At 44.7% G+C, this 27,034-nt stretch overlaps 1 protein-coding gene across 1 annotated transcript in view; it reads left to right on the forward strand.

The window, feature by feature from the left end:
- Positions 1-27,034, forward strand: part of hydin (HYDIN axonemal central pair apparatus protein) — a 1,114,396-nt gene that overhangs the window by 217,199 nt on the left and 870,163 nt on the right. Inside the window, exon 9 of the mRNA XM_080187991.1 lies at positions 19,215-19,398. Coding sequence (XP_080044117.1) covers positions 19,215-19,398 — 184 coding nt within the window. The remainder of the gene's footprint in view (positions 1-19,214; positions 19,399-27,034) is intronic.

Here is a 27,034-nt window from a genome sequence, read left to right on the forward strand (position 1 = left end):
GGAAATTTTAAGTCTGGGTGTTCCAATGTGATGCATTCCTTATTCTTCCAGGTGGTAAAGGTTGTGGTTTTGGAAGGTACTGTTGAAAGAGACTTGGCATGTTGTTGTAGCGTATCTTGTAGGTGCTGCCAACATTTGCCATTTTGAAGGGAATTAGGAGTAAATGGGGTGTCAATCAGGCAGTTGGTTATGTTTGCATGATGTTAAGCTTCTTGAGTATTGTTGGAACTGCACTCGTTCAGGCAAATGGTGAGCATTCCATTCTGTAGATAGTGGATAGGCTTTGGGAAGTAAGAAGGTGAGTCACTTCAGCATATCTTGCTCTAGTAGCCATAACATTAATTTATTAGTGTCACAAGTAGGCTTACATTAACACTGCAATGAAGTTACTGTGAAAATCCCCTAGTTGCCATACTGCGATGCCTGTTCGTGTATAATGAGGGAGAATTTAGCACGGCCAATGCATCTTAACCAACACATCTTTCGGACTGTTGGAGAATACTGGAGCACCTGGAGAAAACCCTGGGGGGAACATGCAGACTCTGCAGAGACAGAGACCTAAGCTGGGAAACAAACCCAGATTCCTAGCGTTGTGAGGCAGTTGTGCTAACCACTGTGTCAACGTGCCACACCTCAGAGGTGAGATTCAAACCCAGTACTGCGTACGCCAGATTAGTATCCAGTGACAATATTACTGCGCCATAGCCTCCCTTCTGACTGAACAGCCTAGCTCTAATTTTAAGGAGAAACCATTTCTATTTATTCTATTAATTCCTTTGGCCACCTTAAATAACTCAAATCTAATCAATTTTCTTTATTCAAGGGTTAGGGCTATGAAATTTGTCCTCCTAACTTAACTCCTTTAGCCCCAGTATCTGATGAATTTGTGCTGCACCCCATCCAAGGACAATATATCTTTTCTGCGATGCAATGCCCAGAATTAATGCACTATTACGATCGGGTCAAATCAGAACTCTTTGCAGCCTTGAGATAACTTCCAACCCTTTGTATTCCTGTCTTCTAGAAATACAATATTCCACTAGCCTTTTTAATTCATTTTCCAATCTGATGACTAGTTTTTCTGTACTTGAACACCCAAACCCATCATATCAGCTAGTGGAATAAATCTGGAATTGAAAGCTAGGGGGCAATGTTCCCAAAAAAGTGAAACACAAAGGTCTGAAAATGTGAGTGTTGCGCATCTGTATTTTGGGTGAGTTTGGCACTGCAATCTTCTCCCAATCTGTCAGTTTTTTGACAGCAGGGAGATTTGCACTAGAGGAGAGATGGGGGAGTGGGGGGTAGAACCGAGCCTAAGCACGCCAGGGAAGCTGGCTTCAGAGTGCTCATGCATCATTGTGTAGGGCGCCCCAATCTGTCAGTGATCTTGGAAACCCCCCCCCCCCACCCCGTCCCTGCCATTGGCGGCGTGTTCTCCCCATAACATCATGAGTTGCCAGCAATGGGGCATCAGGACCCTCCTGATGAGTCCCCTAGTGGACTCTCTGCATCCCACCCTTTGCATATCTCTCCCCCCTTGCAGAGCCCCCACGTAGCCCCTCCTGGCAGAGCTCCTCCTGCCCCCGTCATTGTTCATACCCCTCTCCCCAGTCATGGCCCCATCCTCCTCTGCTCCTGACATATTTATGGTGCCCGACCAGAGACTTCCAGGCTCCCGGGTGGGCAGTGTCAGGGTGTCAGGTGGACACTGCCAGGCTGGCGCTGCCTAATTGGAATAATCCAACCATGCCGAGGCTTCAGTGGCCTCCGATCCTTCTGGCGTGGTAATCACAGAATCCAATAATGCAGAAGAGGCCCTTTGGCCCATTGGGTCTGTACCAACACACGATAGGCCCTGACCTGCCCACCTAATCCCACTTCCGGCACTTACAGGCGTATTGATGCCTGGTCTCCACTGGTAGAGACCAGCAGTGATTCTCACTGGCGTCGATTGGCATGGTGAGCTGGTAAGATTGTGTCCCTAGTCTTGGTAATAATGACCATAAAACTATCATCAATTGTAGTAAAAATCCATCTGGTTCATTTATATTGTTTAGGGAAGGAAGCCCTTGCCTGGTTTGGTCTACATGTGATTTCAGAGCAAATTGGTTGTCTCTGAATTCCTTTCCTGAGCTGGTCTCAGTGCATGGGCAATCATGGTGGGCAACAAATGCTGGCCTTGCCAGCGACTCCAGCGCCTCCGTGGGCAGCACGGTAGCGCAATGGTTAGCACTGCTGCTTCACAGCTCCAGGGACCTGGGTTTGATTCCCAGCTCAGGTCACTGTCTGTGTGGAGTTTGCACATTCTCCTCATGTCTCTGTGGGTTTCCTCCGGGTGCTCCGGTTTCCTTCCACAGTCCAACGATGTGCGGGTTAGGTTGATTGGCTATGCTAAAAAATTGCCCCTTCGTGTCCTGAGATGCATAGATTAGAGGGATTACGGGTAAAATATGTAGCGATATGGAGATAGAGCCTGGGTGGGATTGTGGTTGGTGTAGACTTGATGGGCCAAAGGGCCTCTTTCTGCACTGTAGGGTTCTACATCCAATGAAAGAACAAATAAACATAAAACAACGTTCAGTCCCTTGTTTCTCACAATATATAAAAATACTCTAATTCACCTATCTGAGATCCATACTGAATGACCTTACATTGAATTCCATTTGCCAAAATTTTACCCACTTGCTTAATTTTTCACTCTCTGAAGTATATTGGTCCCATCTATTCTGTTGTTAGCAAACTTCAATATGAGAGAATTTTCCATTTTCATCAGGCAGGATCGGCGGTGAGAGCGGACAATCTTGCAAGATGTCCAGATCTTGCATTTCATGCCGATGAAAAGGTGTGACATGATTTAACCCACTTCTACCTCTGCAAGACTTCTTGAGAAAGTGAGAGGGCATGGTATCCAAGGGGCTTTGGCCTTGTGGATCCAGAACTGGCTTGCATGCAGAAGGCAGAGAGTGGTTGTGGATGGGTCTTTTTCTGCATGGAGGTCAGTCACCAGTGGAGTGCCCCAGGGATCTGTTCTAGGACCCTTGCTGTTTGTCATTTTCATAAATGACCTGGATGAGGAAGTGGAGGGATGGATTAGTAAGTTCACTGACGGTACGATGGTTGGTGGTGTTGTGGATAGTCTGGAGGGATGTCAGAAGTTGCAGCGTGACATAGATAGGATGCAAGACTGGACGGAGAAGTGGCAGATGGACTTCAACGCGGATAAATGTGTAGTGGTCCATTTTGGCAGGACCAATGGGATGAAGGAGTACAATATTAAGGGTAGGACTCTTAGCTGTGTTGGAGAGCAGAAGGATCTTGGGGTCCGGGTCCATAGGACTCTTAAATCAGCCTTGCAGGTGGAGGATGTGGTCAAGAAAGCGTATGGTGTACTGGCCTTCATTAATCGAGGGATTGAGTTTAGGAGTCGGGAGGTAATGCTGCAACTTTATAAGACCCTTGTCAGACGCCACTTGGAGGACTGTGCGCAGTTCTGGTCACCTCACTACAGGAAGGATGTGGAAGCTATTGAGAGGGTGCAGAGGAGATTTACAAGGATGTTGCCTGGATTGGGAGGCATGCCTTATGAAGATAGGTTGAGGGAACTAGGTCTCTTCTCCCTGGAGAGACGAAGGTTGAGATGTGACCTGACAGAGGTTTATAAAATGTTGAGAGGAATAGATAGGGTGGATTCTCAGAGGCTATTTCCCAGGGCTGGAATGGTTACTACGAGAGGACACAGGTTTAAGGTGCTGGGAAGCAAGTACAGAGGAGATGTTAGGGATAAGTTTTTCACTCAGAGGGTGGTGAGTGAGTGGAATCGACTGCCATCGGTGGTGGTAGGGGCGAACTCGCTGGGGTCTTTTAAAAGACTTCTGAATGAGTATATGGGATCTAATGGGATTGGAAGTTACAGATGGTTCTATGGCTTGATAGGTATAGATGTGATCGGCGCAACTTGTGGGCCGAAGGGCCTGTTTGTGCTGCAGTGTTCTATATTCTATGTACCTCCTCCCTCCCCTTTACATAGTGTGATTCTTAATTGTTGAACTTTGGGAACATAATTTCTACATATTTATATCTCAATATCGTGCCTCTATGCCTGAATTAGCCCAACCTGTAAGAAATTCAATTTACATTGGTGTGAATTAAAACTGGTCACTCAAAGTGTGCACCTCACAGATTGGCTCATTATTCAGGTGACTGCATTATTCAGGGAGAAGCAGGTCATGCCTGGAGAGTGTCGGGGTGGGGTGGTGTTGGAATGTGCGGTGGGTTTCAGATAAACTTTTGTGCACTGGGGCAGCCTTTAAAAATGGCACACCAATCTTCATAAAACTAAGTGACATCTTGGGACCTGTTTCTTTACGTTTTTTGCACTATGCCCTAAATGAAATGGCAGAGGAAGCACCTTTGGCGCTGGTGGCTTCAACTCCATTTTTCCCACCTGATAGCAGCCTTTTGCCAATATTCAGGAAAATTCTGCCCATACTCCTTTATAAATATATTTATTTACAGCTGAATTATTGAGTCATGGGCACACCACCAGATGAAGTCTGATTGAGCACAAAGGAAGATGGTTATGGTGGCTGGATGTCAACCATCTCAATTGCAGGATGTCACTGTAGGCGTTCCTCGGGGTATGGCCCGCGCGCAAATATCTTCAGCTGCTTCATCAATGACCTTCCTTCCATCATAAGGCCAGAAGTAGGGATGTTTGCTGCTGATTGTATAACGTTCATTACCATTCTTAGCTCCTTGGATACTGAGTCTGTGGCCACATGCAGCAAATTCTGGCCAACAGAAGTGGCAAACAACATTCACACCACATAAATGCCACTCAATGATCATCTCCAACAAGAGAGAATGCAGTCACCTCCCTTTGTTATTGAACTGAATAACCATAGTGAAATATCTATCATTAACATCTGGGGGCTACTATTGACCAGAAACTTAATAGGACCAACCATAAAAGTACTGTGGCTACAAGAGCAGGTCAGAGCCTGGAAATTATCTTTCTGATTCCTAAAAGTGTGTTTGTCATCTACAAAGCACAAGTCCTGAATGTGATGCCATATTATCTACTTGCCTGGATGAATGGAGCGCCAATGAAATACAAGTAACTTGATACTATTCAGGATAAAGTAGTATTCACTCACCTTCTCAAACATTCATCCCTCCACCACCAATGCACAGCAACAGCTGTTTGTACCATCTGCAAGATGCATTGCAGTAACTCACCAATGCTCCTTTGACAGCACATTCCAGTCCCATAATTGCTACTATCTGTTCAGACAATGGCACATATGCATGGGAGCTCCACTGTCTGCAAGGTCTTCTCCAATCTACATACCATCCTAACTTGGAACTATATTGTCATTCCATCGCTATCCCTTGGTCAAAATCCTGGAACTCTGTACCTAATAGAACTGCAGGTGCATCTACATCAGATGGACTTGGATAGTTCAAGTAGGTGGCTCAATACCAGCTTCTCAATACAAGTTTCCGGGACCGGATGGGATGTACCCCAGGTTACTGTGGGAGCTGAGGGAAGTGATTACAGAGCCCCTGCCGATGATCTTTGCTTCGTCGATGGAGATGGGAGAGGTTCCAGAGGATTGGAGGATTGCGGATGTGGTTCCTATTTTCAAGAAAGGGAACAGGGATAGCCCGGGAAATTACAGACCGGTGAGTCTGACCTCAGTGGTTGGTAAGTTGATGGCGAGGCTTCTGAGGGACAAGATTTATGAGCATTTGGAGAAGTTTAGAATGATCAGAAATAGTCAACATGGTTTTGTCAAGGGCAGATCGTGCCTTACGAGCTTGGTTGAGTTCTTTGAGAATGTGACTGAGCACATTGACGAAGGAAGAGCGGTAGACATGGTTTACATGGACTTCAGCAAGGCGTTTGATAAAGTTCCCCATGCAAGACTTCTTGAGGTGAGAGGGCATGGGATCCAGAGGGGGCTTTGGCCTTGTGGATCCAGAACTGGCTTGCATGCAGAAGGCAGAGAGTGGTTGTGGATGGGTCTTTTTCTGCATGGAGGTCAGTCACCAGTGGAGTGCCCCAGGGATCTGTTCTAGGACCCTTGCTGTTTGCCATTTTCATAAATGACCTGGATGAGGAAGTGGAGGGATGGGTTAGTAAGTTCACTGACGGTACGATGGTTGGTGGTGTTGTGGATAGTCTGGAGGGATGTCAGAAGTTGCAGCGTGACATAGATAGGATGCAAGACTGGACGGAGAAGTGACAGATGGACTTCAACGCAGATAAATGTGTAGTGGTCCATTTTGGCAGGACCAATGGGATGAAGGAATACAATATCAAGGGTAGGAGTCTTAGCTGTGTTGAAGAGCAGAAGGATCTTGGGGTTCGGGTCCATAGGACTCTTAAATCGGCCTCGCAGGTGGAGGATGTGGTCAAGAAAGCGTATGGTGTACTGGCCTTCATTAATCGAGGGATTGAGTTTAGGAGTCGGGAGGTAATGCTGCAACTTTGTAAGACCCTTGTCAGACCCCACTTGGAGTACTGTGCGCAGTTTTGGTTGCCTCACTACAGGAAGGATGTGGAAGCTATTGAAAGGGTGCAGAGGAGATTTACAAGGATGTTGCCTGGATTGGGAGGCATGCCTTATGAAGATAGGTTGAGGGAGCTGGGACTCTTCTCCCTGGAGAGACGAAGGTTGACAGGTGACTTGATAGAGGTTTATAAGATAGCCTCTGAGAATCCACCCTATTTCCCAGGGCTGAAATGGTCGCTACGAGAGGACACAGATTTAAGGTGCAGGGAAGCAAGTACAGAGGAGATGTTAGGGGTAAGTTTTTCACTCAGAGGGTGGTGAGTGAATGGAATTGGCTGCCATTGGTGGTGGTGGAGGCGAACTCGCTGGGTTCTTTTAAAAGACTTCTGGGTGAGTATATGGGATCTAATGGGATTGGGGGTTATAGATAGGTCTATGGCTTAGTAGGTATAGAAGTGATCGGCGCAACTAGTGGGCCGAAGGGCCTGTTTGTGCTGTAGTGTTCTATGTTCTCAAAGGCAGTTTGAGATGAACAATAAATGCTGATCTTGCTGGAGATGCTCACTCCTAACAAATGCTTAAAAATAAAATCTCACAGCCCAATTTGTGTACATAATCTATTATTCTGACCCTCTGTCTCCTACCTCCTAACTAGATCTCTCTCCAAAGCAATTCCTATGAACTCTTGGCTGTGTTAATAAAAACAGAAAGTGCTGGAAAAACTGAATGTCACACAGCAAGTGTAAAGAGAGAAACAAAGTTAATGTTTTGAGTCTAATGTGATTTTACTAAAACTGGGGAGTGATAGAAATGTGATGAGCTTTATGCTATTGGTCAGATGGAGCAATATATCAGGTCAGACATTAGCTAGAGTGCAAAAGAGATTAAATGATAAAGATGTCATGGAACTCAAGACCAGGGGAATGATAAAGATTTTAAATCTTAAAGCTGATAAAAGTGCTAAAGCTTAAAGTTTTGGTCCAGAGTAGTTATTAATAGCAGAATAAAGTTAAGCAGTCTGAAAGAAAAAGCATGAGAACACGATGCAAGGCAGAAGTCTCCCATTTTGAGACAAAGTGAAATGTTTCCCATTTTGATGGCCAGTCGGAAGATGCACCAGATCTTGCATCCCTGATCTCATGAATCATGCTCTGGGTGTTTTGTACCCGTATTCAATGGCAAGGATGGATCTGTCATCCACTGCTGTATCTGGGTACTATGTTGTAAAAGTGTCCAACATCATTGAAGGAAGAAGGTGGACATCTTGAAAATGAAGAAAGATCTCTACCCATCTATTGAGGCACAGCCTCAAAATATGGGGGGGGGGGGAGTACAGTTTAGAACAGAGTTGAGGAGGAACTTCTTCTGTCAAAGAGTGGTGAATCTCTGGAATTCTCTGCCCATTGAAGTGGTGGAGGCTAACTTGTTGAATATATTTAAGTCATGGGTAGATAGATTTCTGATAGACAAAGGAATTAAGGGTTATGGGGAGCAGGTGGGAAAGTGGAACTGATCCACTTCAGATCACCCATGATCTTATTGAAAGACGGGGCAGGCTTGAAGGGCTAGATGGCCTACTCCTCTCCTATTTCTTATGTCCTTATGTCTAGCAATAGCAAGGAAGTCCATGTTCCACAAGCAGCTCAAAGACACCTACAACAAAAGATTACAACAGTATATATATCTTATGCTTAATTAAACATAATTTGCATACACTAATCGGCAATATACATTTGTTCTAAGGTAATCAATATACAATTACAACTAATCATTCTAACTGCTTCATTTATATCATATGAGTATACTTAGCCAGTTACAACCTTGATGAACTCACTTAATTACAATATTTAACAGCATTTCAAGCAGTGGGAGGGGTGTTTAAACTAATTTGGTAGAAGATAGGTTATGGCATGGAGGTAGAGCAAGGGGTGATGCACGGCTAAATACAAAAGATAAAGCTAGTCAATCTGGAAGACAATGATTATAGACAAGGTAGGGCACAAGGAAGTGGCTGGATGGCATTTATTTTAATGCAGGATCTTGTAAGGGAGGTGAGTTGAGGGTGCTGATTACCACAGGGGACAATGATATTATTGCTATCACAGAGACAAGGTTGAAAGATGGACAGGACTGGCAGCTCAATATTTTGGGCCATGGAATCTTCAGTGAGATGTGTTGGTGGGGTGGGGGAAGGTGGTTGCAATATTGATCAAGGAGTCAATTTCTGCAGTAGGGAAGGATGATATTTTAGAAGGTTAGAAGGATATCTTAGAAACGAGGCCATTGGTAGGCTTTCTTAACATTGTGTCGGCATGGGGGTCTAGAACAGGTTGTTGGTGATCTGGACACCTAAAAACTTGAAGCTCTCGACCCTTTCTATTTTGTCCCAATAGACAGTAGCACGTTCTCCTTTATGCTTCCTGAAGTTGATGACAATTTCCTTCGTTTTGTTGACATTGAGGGAGAGATTATTGTTGCTGCACCAGTTCAGTAGGCTCTATCTCGTTCCTGTGCTCTGTCTCATCATTTTTTGAGATCTGACCCAGAACGGGCAGAGGGCACTGTTGAAGGCTGTTTTTGTGACTGGAAACCTGTGTTCAGTGGTGTTGCGCAAGGATTGGTGCTGGGTCCCTTGTTGTTTGTAGTGTACATTAATGATCTGGACGTGAATGTAGGAAGTATGATAAATAAGTTCACAGATGACACTATAACTGTTGTTGTGATAATTAGCAAAGACGAAAGCTTTAGATTGTAGGACAGCATAGCTGGTCACATGGGCAGAACAGTGGCAAATGGGATTTAACCCTGAAAAGTTTGAAGTAATACATTTTGGGAGGACTAGCAAGACAAGGGAATTCAGAATGAATGGTCAGACCTGAAGAAGTACAGAGGATCAGAGGGATATTGGTGTGCTTATCTACAGATCTCGGAACAGGACAAGTAGATAAGATGATTATGAAGGCATATGGGATACTTGCTTTTATTAACAAGGCACTGAACATAAGAGCAAGGAGGTTATGATGGAGTTGTATAAAACACTGGTTAGGTCACAACTGGAGTTCTGTGCACAATTCTGTTCGCCAGACTATAGGAAAACTAGGATTACATTAGAGAAGGTGCAGTGAAGATTCACCAGGATGTTGCCTTGGCTGCAGCATTGCAGCTATCGAGAGGGACTGGATAGGCTGAGTTGTTTTACTTGGAGCAGAGAAGGCTGATTGGGGTGTATAAAATTATGAGGGGCATAGATAGGGTGGATAGGAAGGAACTTTCCCCTTTTTTCCCTTACCAGAAGGGTTATAAGCCAGGGGGCATAGATTTAAGCTAAGGGGCAAGAGGTTTTTAGAAGAAAATACTTTTCCACCCAGAGGGGGATGGGAATCTGGAACTCACTGCCTGAAAGGGTGATAGAGGTGGGAGCCTCACAGTGTTTGAGAAATATTTTGGTGAGCACTTGAAATGCCCCAACACACAAGGCTATGGGCCAAGTGCTGGAAAGTGGGATTAGTATAGGTAGTTGCTTAATGGCCAGCATGGATACGATGGGCCTCAGAACTTTTTTCCATTCTGTAAAACTCTATGGGGGCTTTCTAACTGGCTCTTCCCACTGGCTGATCAGAGTGGCAAGCCGCTAAGATCGGGCAAAAGGCAAAAGATTGGCTTCGCACTCTGCTTTTCACCTCTGGTGATGTTACCAATGCTGATTTGCAGGTGAAATTGACTGTGCTAATAAAGGGCATGAAGCCAATTTCAATAATCAGTTGGTAATTTAAATATCATTAATGAGTTTTGGATGCTGTCATCTGGGACTTGCTCTCACCTGCTCACTGCTCATTGGCGAAGATTACGTATGGTCTCCACCAAAGGGGACCAGTGGGATTCGATGACATTGAAGCCCCCTGTGTAGTCGGGGATAGGGCCAGGCCGTGCCCTTTGGGTAGTGCCAAATTGACATTGCCAGTCTGGCATCCTGATAGTGCCACCAGATACTGGGCAGTACCAAGGTAGGGAGGGGGGCCTGAAGGGACTGGGTCCTGAAGGGGATGGGTCTGTGGCAGGGGAGATGGAGGGAGCTTCATAAGAGGGTGGGGGGAGGGAAGGCGGGTAATCTGCATCGGGGGAGGGTATGGATCAGCCGGGATGGCAATCGGGGGAGGGCTGGGGCTGGCTGGGTGGCAATCTGGGGTTGGGGATCTGCTGGGGCATAGATTAGGGCTGGGGGAATCGATCAGGATGGTGACTGGGTAAGTGGGCATCGGCCGGGGTGGTGATTTGTGGGGTGGGGGGCAGGAGGGTGCTGATATTGACAATATCCGGGGTGGTGATTTGAGGGAGAGCAATCCGCTATGGGGATTGGGGGTGGGGAGGTGGTGGGGGAAGGGGAGGTGCATGTCTGGTGTGGCGATTTTGGGGGGGGGTTGGAGTAGATTGACAGGAGATTCTCCCAGCGTATTGTGTACACTATGTGCGCAGCATTATAATGGGAGATTGTTGCGCTTGTGCAATTAATTCCCCTACAACTAGCAGTGAGCTTCCCCCTACCACTACTAGTGAGAATCACATCTGAGCTCTTTTTCTTTCCTAAGTGCCATATAATTGCAACTGGGAGCTTGCCCAAATATTTGGCGCGGTTCTCTCCGGTACTCATGCTCGTTCATCACTTTAAATTTTTTGGTAAGATCGACCCCTATGACTCTCTGATATCCGTAGTCCTTGACTGGCAGGAAGACATGTATTTAAATCCGTCTTGTGGCAGGCATCAAGAACCCTTTGTCTATTGTTTTCGCGGCTGTACCTTGCAGTCCTAACAGTTTCCTAGTAACTTTGTGGCAGTATTAATCCCTTCACTAACCTATTCTCCCCCATGTCTGATGTCAAACACCCGTTGACTGGGGGCTTGGGAGAATTCCACTCGTACTGTGGTTCTTGTGGTGGGGAGGGGATGGAAATCAAAGTAAAGTCCAGAAATCTCTAACGTGTGTAACCAGAAGGTGAGGTGCTGTACTTCCAGCTACAGGGTAAGTACTGCATTGTTTCGCAAGTGAACTTATTCTTGCATTTTCTTCCGTACAGCAAGCGTGACCAAAAGTGCCGTAACCTCCACCATGGGCAAGGAGACAGGTCACAGGTCAGAAAGTGGAACATTGACAGCATTCTGATCCACACTGTACATCCAGTCAACTGAGACAAGCAACTTACTCAACATACACTTCTACTTGCATATTGTATGCCTTGAGCTAATAGATGAAGCGTCAATTTCTTTCTAATGCATGGCTGATCAGGAATTTCTCTCACCTTCACATTCCCACGTGTTGGAAGGATTTACAAATTGATACTCAAACCTATTTGGCTACATTATAAACTATCATCTTTAGTCATCAAGTCTTAGAATGGGACTCAAGCCCAGAACTTATGACTCAGAGGCAGGGACATAAGAACATAACAACATAAGAAATAGGAGCAGGAGTAGGCCATCTAGCCCCTTGGGCCTGCCCCGCCATTCAATAAGATCATGGCTGATCTGAAGTGGCTCAGTTCCACTTTCCCGCTTTCTCCCCATAACCCTTAATCCCCTTGCCTACCAAAAACCTATCTACCCGTGTCTTAAATATATTTAGCGAGGTAGCCTCCACCACTTCAACGGGCAGAGAATTCCAGAGATTCACCGCCCTTTGAGTGAAGAAGTTCCTCCTCAACTCCGTTCTAAACTGCCACCCCCTTATCTTGAGGCTGTGCCCTCTAGTCCTGCTGTCCTTTCTGAGCGGGAAGAACCTCTCCGCCTCTATCCTATCCATCCCCTTCATCATCTTATACGTCTCAATAAGATCCCCCCTCAACCTTCTAAACTCCAACGAGTACAAGCCCAGTCTATTCAGCCTCCCTTCATAGTTCAACCCCCTCAACTCCGGTATCAGCCTAGTGAACCTCCTCTGCACTCCCTCTAAGGCCAAAATATCCTTGCGCAAGTGCGGCGACCAAAACTGCACACACTACTCCAGCTGCGGCCTCACCTGTGCCCTGTACATTTGTAGCAAGACCTCCCTACTTTTATATTTAATCCCCCTCATTATGAAGGCCAGCATCCCATTTGCCTTCCTAATCACCTGCTGCACATGTAGGCTGGGCTTTTGCGACTCATGCACAAGGACCCCGAGGTCCCTCTGCACCGTAGCATGCTGCAGCTTTTCGCCCTTTAAGTAGTAGTCCCTCCTACTATTATTCCTGCCAAAGTGGACTACCTCACACTTGCCAACATTGTATTCCATCTGCCAGGTCCTCGCCCACTCGCTCAGCCTATCTAGATCCCTCTGCAGACTTTCTACACCCTCCGCACAATTTGCTGTTCCACTTATCTTTGTGTCATCAGCAAATTTCGACACCCTACACTCAGCCCCCTCCTCCAGATCATCTATATAAATGGTAAATAGCTGAGGCCCCAGCACCGATCCCTGGGGCACTCCACTAGTCACCAACCGCCAATCCGAATAGCACCCATTGACACCTACTCTCTGCCTCCTATTTGACAGCCAATCCTCTATCCATGCTAACGCTTTACCCCCAACTCCATGCCCCCTAACCTTCTGTAACAACCTTTTGTGCGGCACCTTATCAAACGCCTTCTGAAAATCGAGAAACACCACATCCACCGGTTTCCCTCCGTCCACCACACTAGACACATCCTCATAGAATTCCAATAAATTTGTCAGACACGACTTCCCCTTAACAAATCCATGCTGCGTCTGCTCTGTCAAACAATTCTTCTCAAGATGCCTCGCTATTTCTTCTTTGATGACGGATTCAAGCATTTTTCCTACAACAGACGTTAAACTAACCGGCCTATAATTCCCTGCCTTTTGCCTGCTACCCTTTTTAAACAGCGGCGTAACATTAGCCGTTTTCCAATCTTCTGGCACTTCCCCGGACTCCAGCGAGGTTTGGAAAATAATCACTAAGGCATCCGCTATCACCTCTGCCATTTCCTTCGGAACCTTGGGATGCATTCCATCCGGTCCTGGGGACTTGTCCACCATCAGTCCCACTAGTCTGTCGAACACTACCTCTCTAGTGACAATGATCTCATTTAGGCCCTCAACTCCTACCATCCTTCTATCGTTAATACCCAGCAAACTATTTGCGTCCTCCTCCGTGAAGACCGAAGCAAAAATCTTACTTAAGGCCTCAGCCATTTCCTCATCCCCCACCACTAAATCCCCCCTCTCATCCTCTAAGGGTCCAACATTCACCCTAGCCAGCCTCCTCCTCTTTATATATTTATAAGAACTCTTACTATCCTTTTTTATATTTAGCGCTAGTTTAGCTTCATAGTCTATCCTTCCTTTCTTTATCAACTTCTTCGTCATTCTTTGTCGATTTTTAAACCTCTCCCAATCCTCTACTCGCCCACTACTTTTAGCCACTCTAAACACATCAGCTTTTAATTTAATACTCTCCTTTATCTCCTTCGTTACCCATGGCTGATTATCCCTTCTCCTATGATCCTTCTTTACCATCGGAATAAATTTCTGCTGAGCACCAAGAAAGATCTCCTTAAAGATCCTCCACTATTCCTCAGCAGTCCTATCGACCAATCGCGCCCCCAATCTACATTTGCCAATTCCTCTCTCATCCTATCGTACTTCCCTCTGTTCAAACAGAGGACACAGGTACGGGATCCTACTTTCTCATCCTCCATCTGCATCAAAAACTCCACCATACAATGATCACTCTTCCCGAGAGGATCCCTCACAACAAGGTCCCTAATTCTACCTGCCTCATTACATAACACCAGATCTAAGATAGCTCGCTCCCTCGTTGGCTCCAGCACACACTGTTCAAGGAAACTATCCCGGCAGCATTCCAAGAACCCTTCCTTAAGCCCGCCGCGCCCAACATGGGTCGACCAATCAATATGTAGATTGAAATCCCCCATAATTATCGTCGTTCCATTCCTGCACGCATCATTTGTTTGTGTGTTTATAGCCCGCCCCACCTCCAGGTCATTATTTGGGGACCTATAAACCACACCCACATTATCCAATGCATCAATACAGCTCCTAAGGGGCCTATTAACAATTTAAATGAACAGGTGTTGGATGAAGCAATCTTGCCTCTGAATTTGAAAGTGGTGAGTTCGAACCCTACCCCAGAGTCATGAGCACTTCAGTGCATTACTAAGAGTGTGTTGCATTGTGACATTATCATTTTTAGAATAAGACATTAAACTGAAGCCCAGTCTGTTTCAAGTAGGGTAAAAGATTCCACTACACTATTTGAAGAAAAGCAAGGAAGAGTTCTTGGAATCTTGATCAAGAATAATCACTCAAACAACTTCAGCAGCACAGTACTTTGAGATGTGGGAATTCCGTGGTCAGATTAAAATTAAATGGAAACTTCTGTGTTTTTTTTGTTGTTGATCTTTCAAAGGACAGTAGTTCCTGTGTTTTGCACATTCAGTGACAAAAATTTTTTTTGTATTCCTGTTTTGTATTCTTTCTATTAACTGTCCTGCTGATCGGTATGAATAGAGTTTGCATTGCACTCTCTAAGCTTCATAATATTTTAGCTATGTAGTGATCAATGAACATTTTATGCTCTTTCCCACATCAATTTTTTTGAAGAAAATACTGCGGATTCCAAAAATTTGAAGTGATCCCACAAAATGCTGAACACACCTAGCAGGTCTTACGTTTCTGATAAAGGGTCACTGAGCTGAAACATTAATAATTTATGTCTCCAGCATTGTGTCCAGATTGTTTCCAGCATTATCTGTTTTTGTTGTCGATTGTAGAAAAAGAATTGTTGTGTAACCTGTCAGCAGGTGTAACCTCGAACTTTCATTCAAACATATGTGAGGAGACCCACTCAGTCTCCCAAGTTTCATTAAATTTAATTGAACAGCTGTTTTGCAAAATGAAAGCAGAACAAAACAGCAGGTATGTGACACAAATAAGCTGCATAATAATAGAGAATTTGTTCTAGTTCTTACTGTCAGTCTGTTGATAAAAAAGATAATTATATTTCCTTCAGTGGGTTTATACATAGTTGTTACTTGATGCCTTGCTTGTACTTGAACTCAATGCAGTATAAATGCACTGCACTTTAATTTGCACTGGCTGTACATCAAGACGCTAGGACTTGCTTTAAATAGAGACTCACTAAATACAAGTACAAGCACATGAATACATATTGTAAATGTACAGATTATAAATTAGTTTATTTTATCTAACTTGGCTCATCAGTCTTCCGTGTCAAGAATGATTGAAACATGCAGTTGCTAGGATGGAACTGTGCTTAATGTAATCTATTTCTTTAAGGCCACTGTGCGGGAACGGTATCTATAAGTACATTTTGAGATCATTGACTGCTAATTATCGAGGCAAGTTTTTGTTTAATAGACAGGTGTTGTAAATCCCCACCTCCATTTCTTGGGAAGTGTTACGATTATCAAGGTCAGAAAAATCATGAATAAATGAGTCTCATTACGCTTTTCACACTTTGGAGGCTAACATTTGAAATGTGGCAATATGCAAGAAGGGGGCATAGTCTCAATATAAAGCAATGATCATTTAGGATAGAGGGAAGAAATTTCATCACTCAAATATGTGTCTTAAGTTTTGAATCTTTGGAATTCTCTCCTAGAGGATTGTGGGTGCTCCATCATTGACTATATTTGTGGCTGGAATGGACAGATATTTAGTCTCTCAGGGAATCAGAAGATATGCGGATCAGCTGGGAAGGTAGAACTGAAGCCCAATATGAGCCCTGATTGTGTTGAATGGTGGAACAGACTCGATGGCTGCATTACCTACTGATCCTATTAGTTATGTTCTTCTTATAGATGGCTTTAATGTAGAAGGAAAGAAATATTTGCATTAATTTAGTGGCTTTAATGATCTTGGGATGTCTTAAAGTGTTTTACAGTGAATCAAATACTCTTAAAGTTGTTGTAATGTTGGACATGTAGCAGCCAATTTGCTCTCAGCAACCTCCCACAAACAATAACTGGTTGATCTGTTGAAATGGTGTTGATTGTGGAATAAATATTGACCAAGATACCAGTAATAATGCCCCTGCTTTCCTTTGAATTATTTCATGTGCATCTGAAAGCATAGATGGGCCTTGGTTTCCTAGCAGGAAAAAACAGTTTGGACTAATATTCTTATTTCCTCTTTTACTGGTGTTCCATTTTAAAGTACACAAGACCAGTTCAGATCAGTATTCTTATTTCACACACAAAAACAGAAAATGCTGGAAAATCTCAGCGGGTCTGACAGCATTTGTGGAAAGAGAATAGAGTTAACTGGTAGAGATGTAACCAGTAGAGTTGACCAAGGAGAACAAGTGGATGTAGTTTATTTAGACTTTCAGAAGGCTTTCGACGAGGTTTCACGGAACAGACGACTATGTAAAGTTAAAACAATGAAATTGCAGGTAATGCCTTAAGATAGATAGAAAGCTGGTTAGCAGATAGGAAGCAAAGAGTTGGCATAAATGAGTCTTTTTCTGATTGGCAGCCCATGACTTGTGAGGTTCCACAGGGACCTGTACCAGGACCCCAACTGTTCACGTTATATATTAATGATTTGGAAGGAGGAACAGAATGATATAAAGTTGATTGGGAGGGTGAGCTATGAGGAGGATGCAGAGATGTTTCAGCATGATTTGGACAGATTGAGTATGTGGGCATGTGCATGGCAGATGCAGTATAATGTGGATAAATGTGAGGTTATCCACTTTGGTAGCAATAATAGGAAGGCAGATTATTATTTAAATGGCTGTAAATTGAGGGAAGTGGATACTCAGTGAGACGTTGGTGTACTCTTGCATCAGTCACTGAAAGTAAGTGTGCAGGTACAGAAGGCAGTAAAGAGGGCAAATGGTATGCTCGTCTTCATAGCGAGATAATTTTGTATAGGGATAGGGATATTTTGCTGCAGTTGTATAAGGCATTGGTAAGGCCACATCTGAAGTATTGCGTGCAGTTTTGGTGTTCTTATCTGAGGAAGGATATCCTTGCCATAGAAGGGAGTACAACAAAGGTGTACAAGACTGATTCCAGGGATGGTAAGTCCGATAAATGAGGAGAGACGAAGTTGACTGGGATTATATTCACTGGAGTTTAGAAGAGTGAAAGCTGATCTCATAGAAATTTATAAAATTTGTTGTAGTGGAATTAAAAATGATGGACACAAAATGGTTACCTGGCACACAAAATGGTTACCTGGAAAGGGACATTAAGCGACACTGACTTTAGGCACAAACAATTAAAACCTGCAGTATCTGAATTACTGCAGGAAGCTGGTTAGAGTTTAAGGCATTCTAGATAAGAGCAAACCCAGAACAATGAGCCTGATAATAAGGTCAGCTACAGGTAGGGACATAAATACATAAATGCAACAAGATCAGCCACTGAGTGTATAGATCGAAACCAGTCGTTGTTAGAAGACATAACTGCATAAATGTATCCATTCTATGAACAATGATATGTTAACTGTCCATGTCCGTACCTGTCTGCTTGTAGTGATGTGTTAACTGTCAATGTCCGTATGTGTCTGCCATCCTTAATCAGTGACAAGTCCGCCTTCCGGCTAGTTCAGATAAAAGAGAGAAAAAGGTCTCTTTATCTTGGAGTGCTCTCTCTCTCCAACATTTAAAGGTTTTAAACTTAAAAAATGGAATCAGTAGCTAGGCCACTTCCCTAGAGGGACATCACAGCACAGGTCAATCTCTGGATGCCTCTGTAACCAGGCAGTTATGTAGGGCCTCATAGCCTGCCTGAAGCATGGACCCCATAGTCTATCACTTGGAGCTCACCTCCGGTCATAGAGCTTAGACTCTGATGCGGCGAATGGTCTGAAAATCCTGTTCTATATCATTAAGAAAATCTACTAATTAGACCAGTAAAGAAAATGTAAGAAATCTAAACCACAAATTAGTAATCATCTGAAGGAGAAGGAGGTTAATAGAACATAGAACACTACAGCACAAACAGGCCCTTCGGCCCATGAGTAAAGTAATATTTTACTTTATTTTATTTTAATATTAATATTATTTTACAAGTAATTTATTTATTTTATTTTAATATTATTTTACAAGTAATATTTGAATGTGTAAGATCCCACTCAGGTGAGTCAAGATGCTGACTAGCCTCTTGTATATTTCTGGCATTTTACATCCGACGAAATTAATGGCTTGTGGAAGTTGTGGGCTGGGTTTTTCCAGAACGTTTGCAGTTGGTTTTCCTGTGCTGATGGAGAGGCTCATCATTGGCTGCCAGTGGGATCTTCCAATCCCACCAAAGTCTATGGTGGTTTGCATGGCTCACCTGCCTCGATGCCAGGAAACCCACTATGAGGGGCCACCTCCAGCGGGACCCGAAGATTCCGCTTGTGGGAAAGGCCTGAAAATCTCTCTTGTGGTATTTCTATGAGAATTCCAGCTCCACTCACCATCATGACTTAGAACATTATCGCTATTCCTTCATTGTCACTGGGTTAAAACTCCATCCCTAACTGAACAGTGGGTGTACCTACATCTCATATCTTATTGCCAAGCATTAATTATTCTTGCAAATGTGGTGGTGTGCTGCCTTTATTCTGCTCTAGACAGGATGCCCGCATTCCATAAACAAATAAATTTCAAAAAATGAAGAGCTTTGAGATTTGAATCACAGCTGATTTACATGTATTTCTTCAGATTTGTTTCAGATTTGATGACTGAGGAAGATGAGGAAATGAAACAATTTTTGAAGGAGTGTGCTGAAGATCCCACCCTACACGAACAGATGTCCATTCTATCCCGTACCTTTCAGAATCGTCGTCAGTTGGTGCAGGATAACCAGATGCTGTTGTCTGATGATGTTTTCATCATTGAACCAGTGGTTAGTGTTTGAAATGGTTTGTAGAGATAATCACGCTTCTGAGGGCAATAGTGCAAGTATGTTCATATTGTACATTAGTGATGGACTATTTTGTTACTCTAACTAGAAGCACATACAATGCACTGATTAACTTTTCTCTTAAATGACTTCTTAAAATCAATTTTGTGCGAATCAAAGAGGTAATAGTGCTGCAGAATGAAACATTTTCCATTTCAGGGACCCAGTGTCAGAATGCTGTACTCTCGAGTAGAGCATTTTTCAATGCTGAGTGAAGCCTCTACTCTGCCTGAGCATTATTCTTTAGCCATAACCTGAGAAGAGTGCCCACTAATGCACGTGTTAATTTTTTTTTATCTGAGGAGCTGCCTGTTCTCTTTGGCAATACTGTGGCAGTTCCCAAAATGGCTGCTGCCCACCTGATGCCGGGCAGCTTCCCCTTTCTGCAGGTGCTTGGTGTGTCTGATTGAGTGCCAAGTTCACATCCTATCAGTTAGGCCATTTGAAGCTAAAAGTAGCATCACAAGAGCAACACAGATGATATGTAGAATTAACATCTGGAGTTAACCAGATGTCAGATTTCAAACTCCACTTTGTCTGGACTTAGCCTTGGCTTGGCCTAGTCCTGGGAAACCGGAGGATTGACTTAACAGTTTTTTGTGGTTGACTCTAGGGTACCGGGCGCATAGCCAGGGGAGACCAGATGTTTGGTTCCAGTGTACTGGGGGATTGAGTCCAAGGTACCATGGGCCTAGTCTGGGGAGACCAAGGTTTGATTCCAGGATAATGGAAGCTTAGTCAATGGGGAAACCTAGGGTTGACTCCAGGGTTCTGGGGTTTGACTCTTGGTGGGTGGAGTTGCCTCCAGGGCGCTAGAGATCTAGCTGGGAGAAACCAAGGATGGGGTGACTGTCAAGTGTGAAAAGTATTATTCTTGAGGGTGCCTTTTTCCGGAGTGAAGCTTTAGATAATGCCTGCTCCTGAGATGAGAGGTCAGGATGCAGTAGAATGTCCAAAACTGTTGTCACTTGCTCATGTGGTTTGGGGCAAAAGTGGTATGGGATCTTGCCAAAGCAGAATGCGAAGTATGGATTGGGTATTAATGTGGTGCCCAAGACATGAGTTAATGGGCTTTGAGAGACAGCTTCAGGCAACGAATGTGGCAAGGGTGGTCCTTAGTAGACAAATGCTAACTATCAAGTCTTTCTCTTTGATACTGCAAGTGAGGAGAAAGTCCTGGAGCCTGGTGACCTCACTATCACTGTTCTTGCTAACAAGCAGAAGAGAAGAAAACATCAACAGAGATGTCTGATTTGCCAAAGGCAGGAGTAGAACTGTTAGGAGGAAGGGGATGGCAGGGCCTGCTCCACACAGAGGATGAATCCTGACTTTGTTACTTCGTGAAACCAAGCGTTAACAGGCAGCATCTAACATACCTGAAGATGTCCAAGAACTGGTGTTACTGTAAACTGTGCACGTCCAGGGAACTGGTTGATCACATCTGCCACCTTCTGTGGGATTTGGCACCACAGGGATGCTGAAAGTGTCGCTGAAAGTGACTGAGGTGTTCAATATTTACGCTAGTGACTTTCTCCAGGGATCCAAAGGTAAGCAGTGCAGGACTTTGCAAGCCTCCACACACAAAAGCATTCAGGAGGTGATGGACGTAATCTTCATGAGGGCACACAACTTGTCCATTTTGGTCGGGATCAGGCAAGCCAGGATACAAGAGTGATGGGTTTTGTGCAAATCTCTGGTTTTCTGCAGGTGCATGGGGCTATCTAGTGCACTCGTGAGGCACTCAGAGCTCTGTGGCATCAAGCTTTGAACTGTGTGAACCATATGGACTTTCACTCGCTGGTCTACAGCCATACAAAATGCATCCGGCAGGTGTGTGCTCAATTTCCACAGAGTATGCATGATTCTCAGCTGAATCTACATTCTCAGTTGCTCTCAGATCCCTTTCGTGTTTCAGGGATCCTAGAGCTGCAGTGTTGGCTCCTCAAGGATGGGATACCCACTGAGGAGGTGGCTGATGAAGCCTGTGTAGAAGCCACAGAGTGCAGTTGAGACCAGATACAATGAGGGTCATGCTGCAACTTGTACTTCGGTGTTGCGGACCATCAGGAGGTTCCGGTGCCTATCCAGTCCAGTGAGCCCTGCAATACAACCCACAGAGGGTGTCATGTATCGTGGCTACTTGTGGCGCCCAACACAGTTTGGCGCTGAAATGGAGTGAGGAATTGCCTGAGGAGGAGATTGGAGGAAATGTGTCATTCCTCTATGAGAAGGTGGCAGAGGATGAGATTGAGGAGGTCCTCAATGGAGAGGATGTCAGCCATGAGGCAATAGCGATATCCAGATGAGGCAGAGAGCTCAGTATGTGCTCATTGCTGCTAGATTCATGGAGACTGATGAGGACATCCATTGAGGACATCGCATTATCTTCATATGGCATCTATGCGAATTGCTGATGGCAGCGCACAGTCTCTGTGTAAGGCTACTTTTAAGGGGACACAGCAGTTTTCCATTGTCTCTACATTCCAGGAGGATGACGATTTGCTGTGGGAACAGTGCATAAATCCTCACAGAGCTTCTGTGAATGTCTGACTCCTGTCTGGTTGATGGCAGCTTATTGCTGTCAATGACTGGGGTCATTTCATGGTGATGCAGTAGGGAAGGTTTTACCTCTCAATATGCCGTAGGATCAGATGTAAGCTACACCCTTGAAGCAGTGTCACTGGAGGCTGAAGCAAATGGAATAGGGAGGCAGCTGAATCCCAGAGTTGCAGAAAGCACTCATGAACAATGACTGGAATGTGCTATGCTATCTTTGTAAATTATGGGTGACATTCTCATTCCCAAAGAGAAACAGGCATGATTGATGTGTTCAGTCATTGTAAAATGACTCCACCAATGTGGAATCCATAGAGTCTTATCAGTGCAGAAGGAGGTCATTCAGCCCATTGTGCCTGCACTGACTCTCCAAAAGAGTATCATACCCATGGCCAACCTCACCATGTCCTATGCCTGTAATTGTGCAATTTACCACAGCTCATCCACCTAATATTTTCACACTAAGGAACATGGCCAATCCACCTAACCTGCACATCTTTGTACTGTGTGCAAATCTTGCACACAGCACATGAAGGAAGCCCTGCTCTGAGCACTCTTCCTTTATTTTGTGCAGAGATCAAGCTTTCAGCTTAGAATTACAGGAACACGGCTCATCAGAATAAGGGGCCATAGAAAGGGAGCAATTAATTTCATCATGGTAAATAAATTCCTATTCTGTACAAGTGCTTAACATCTATGCCCACTCTACTAGAGTTTCTTGACCTTTCTAACCTTGCCACTACACCTTGGTGCGTCCGCAGTATTCCCAGGGGAGGTTGCGGCAGCCTGATGTATGCCACATCCTGTTTTCTGATCACATAGGCAGGCATCCTCAGGCGGGGCTGAGTCCCAGAGGGTCCTTGCCTGCTGTGTGGCAGTGCCACCCTCCTGGGTTTGTAGAGCTGGAGCTGAAGTGGTTACAGGAAGTGGGGATTCAGGATTGGTAGGACACTCTGAGTCACCTGGGTGGATGACTCCATGGTGTGCACCAGCTGATCCTCCTCACTTTGGATCTTGAGGATCACCAGCTTCCCCCTTGGGATTGAAGGGCAGCTTGAGTGAGCTTGCGAAGCCCCACAATCTTCTAGTGTTGATGCCGATGGATCCTAGCAAATGGAGTGAGTGTCCAGCTGCAGTGTACGATAAAAATCTTGGAATAAAGTCTCCATGGTGGCCGTCACCCTAGCTTTGTTGACCTTGGTCCTTTGGAGTGCCAGCACAATCACCTCAGGCATAAGTTGGATGGACTCCAACAGCAGCCTTTCAATCCAAGGAATGTGCCAGATATCCTTTCTTGATTTCCTTCCATTCCCTTTGGAGCTCCAGCAACTGAGCATGACAGAGGCTCATCATCTGACTGGGACTCAGCAGATTCCTGGCCTCGAATGCCAGCACCCTGGGATGTCCCTGTCTCTGCCTGCTGTGGATCTGAAAGTATAATGTGTTCACCAGAATGTGACCCTGAGGCTGCACTGAAACCAGGTACCACTGAGGTGTGTGTTTCTGCGCTGGTGGATGGTCTGCGTGAGTGCTGCGACATTTCTTCAATATTAGTGCCTGTGAATCCCTCCTCTGTGCAGCTGTTGGGGCTGGAGTCGAGGAGGTGTCTGGTGGGCCCCCTAGGGTGCTTCCAAGTTGCGTCTGTGAAATTAAGGTGAGATCAAAGTGCACAGCAGGGGCTTGAGAAACAGGAAACATCATTCACACCATTGTTGTCTGATGGATGATGCGTTGCTGGATCCTCACTTGGTTTATCACCACCCACCTCACTATCAATACAGGAGCGATTGGTGGATCCTCCCCAGCTAGCCCTGACATCTCCCTCAGCCCTGGCATCCCTGCACTCATCTGTGATCATTCCCTTTTGTTGTGAGCCAATTTTTCCTACATGAAGACAGATGGAGAGAGTGTAAGCAGGACACGTACCAGGGCTGATGATAAGGATATCTGGATGAGTGGGACCAGCGAGGTGATGAACATCTGTTGGCAGAGCAAGTGGTGATGTCCCTGGCATTACAAGAGATCCCCATGTATGCGTGATGGTCTGTGAGTGTGTGTTGAAAGAGGTGAAAAGGGTGACTTGCCTTGGCAGAATGGGGATCATACATCCTCTTCTTACATTGGATAATTGTCCTTTTCTGCAGGGCATTGGCACTGACCACTACTACTATCACATCCCTTGCTGGGTTTGTTACTTTGCTGGCTGGATTTCTTCCTGAACGTGGGTAAAGCACATCATGATGGGCATTTACAGCATTGAGCAGTCTCTCCAGGGATGCATCTGAAAATTTGGGGCCGGATTTCTTGGCACTCATCACTTTCTGGTGCTACTCACTGAGGTGGCCTTTAAAAGTGGCAACCTTTATGATTTTAGCACAGAGGTGTTGGTAGGACAGATGAATTAGAGCCTGTCTTGTCAGCGGTACGGCTTGGAACCATGCTTGAATTTTTTTTTGATTAAGTGCTGCACTATTTGGCATGAAAAGCTACTATCACTGTTGAGCAGATTCAACTCCACTTTTCCCACCCTCTTTTGACATAATCTGATCCCCAAGAACATCTCGCCCTCAATTTGCATTTCAGCAGGACTTTGGCTTCATGGCTAGGATTCTCCAAAAAAATTCTAAGTCCCCAATTCACATGAAAACAAGAGGAACTACCGCCGTTTTTTTAGCGTGATTTCCAGAATGATTCTCTAACACTCTGCAAAATTCCCTCTGAAAATCAGTGGGCAGGGCCAATTCCCCCCCCGAGAGGTTGACAGCATAGCGCTAAATGGGCCATTGTGCATGCATTGATCTATTGGAGCGAAAATCCACGCATGCGCAACGACCCTGCATTGCTGGCCTCCCAATCACTGGCCTCTTTGGCCTCTCTGGGCAAACCCTGATGTTCCCCACCTGCCCTTGCCAGCCTCAATCTCCCAATCCCTCACCGCAGTTTGCAATGTCTTCATGCGATTGGTTTTCATGTATATTAACTCATAGGAATCCATATTTAAAATCCTTTCAGTACAGAAGAGGCCGTTGAGTCTACATCAACTATCTGAAAGAATATCTTACCCATTTCCACTGCCATACGCTATCCCCATATCCCTGCGCATTTACCATGGTCAATCTACCTAACCTAACATCTTGGGACACTAAGGGGCGATTTAGTGGCCGATCCGCCTAACCTGCACATATTTGGACTGTGGGAGGAAGCTGGAGTACCCAGAGGAAACCCATGCAAACATGGGGAGAACATGCAAACTCTACACAGTCACCCAAGGCCAGAATTGAATCTGTGTCCCTCGCACTGTGGGGCAGCAGTGCTAACCGCTGCTACCCTTTCCAGTGTTCACCTTTCCAGTGTGGCCATTTTGGCCATCCTCCATTTTGAAAGTTTTGGGACAGCGGGGAGGTGCTCAAAGTGACTGGCTGATCTTTACATTGGAAATGAAACTCTTGTCATTTGGGCATTTTGTATCAATATGAACAATGCTATATTTCCATGTCTAAGCAACTGTGCTTTATATGAAATTGCCAATTAGTGGCAAATTGTTGGCACATACCCATTGTTACAATTTTGAATGTTTAAAGAAATGCCTGTTTATTTAAGTGTGGTTTTAAAGCTGAAATTCGTGCCACATGACCGGGAAGCAGTATTTTGTCCATAATCTATCTTCAGCAAGATGCATAAGTCATCTAACAACAATATAGGGCAGAGTTGGGGAGAGTGGGAGACAGAAAAGGAGGTGGAGAAATTTTACCTTGTTGTGGCAGTCCGGTTGCTGCATAATGAGTTAACTTGATGGAAATGATATGCGTAGAATTTCTAACAATGTTGATTTAGAATAGTTGTAAGCAAGGGAAAATTGTGCTGATACATTACTTTCTTAATAGCATTGCAGCCTCTGGATATTTGCCATCTGTCATTGTCCCCTGCGGGAGAGTAACCTTTCTCTGCCTGTCCTATTGTTCCTTTTGCCAGTTTGACTGTGACTCAATTTTTTGGACAAAAGTATTTGACATTCTTTTGCATTTTACAGAACTTCAGTGTGAATTTCTTAACTTGAATTTTGTTAAAAACCTAAAGTAAATTGTGTCAGTGAACAAAGGTCTGCTGGTATTATCTGGCCATTAAACATGTGTTCTAATCCTTAGATTGCTGAAGCTTTTCTTTTGTAATACAGCAATTGGTTATTGATCACCTTATTGAGCAGGTTTTTTTTATTTTCACTTTTCCCACATTTTTACTTGTTTTGGAGTCAGTTTTGTCTAAGGAGCAGAGCTCTCACTGCTGAATCAGAAGTCTATGGGCAGGATTTTTTTAGATGCCCAGGCTTCCCACTCTGACTTCCGGTTAGTAGGAACATGATCCAAGCTGACATGCAGCAAGACCTGCAATAATAGTTAGGGTTGGGTGGATAAGTGGTAATTAACATTCATGCCACACAAATGCTGAAGATGACCATCTACAATGGGAAAATCTAATTATCTCCCCATGATTTCCATTGGTATTACTATCGCTGAATCCATCACCATCAAAATCCTGTGTATAGGGTGGGGTGGAGTTGGGAGTCTCTATTTACTAGAGCGGTCACCATTGACTAGAAACTTAACTAGACCAGTCTAGTCTGCAGAGAAATTGACCCTGTCCACCATTTACAAGGCACAAATGAGGAGTGTGACGGAACATTCCTCACTTACCCTGGATGAATGCAGCAAGAAGCACACTGATACCCAGGGAAAAGGAACCTGCTTTAAGGCACTTTATTTACCACTCTGAACATTGAGTCTTTCCTCCTTTTATGCAAAGTGTCAGTAGTGTGTGTGCTATTCACAAGATGCATTGCAGCAACCCGAAGGCTCCTTCAAAACACCTCCCAAACCTGCAACTGCTATTACCTACCTACAAGAACAAGGCAGCAGATGCAAGGGGACATCACCACCTGCAACTTCCCTCCAATTCACCACATAACTTGGAACTAAATCAAAACTAAACCAGTGTTAAGGTACGGATCAGAAACCAAAGATATGTT

This window comes from Carcharhinus amblyrhynchos, chromosome 4, assembly GCF_965287045.1.
Source record: "Carcharhinus amblyrhynchos chromosome 4, sCarAmb.v2.hapA, whole genome shotgun sequence".
In the NCBI taxonomy this organism is placed as follows: domain Eukaryota; kingdom Metazoa; phylum Chordata; class Chondrichthyes; order Carcharhiniformes; family Carcharhinidae; genus Carcharhinus; species Carcharhinus amblyrhynchos.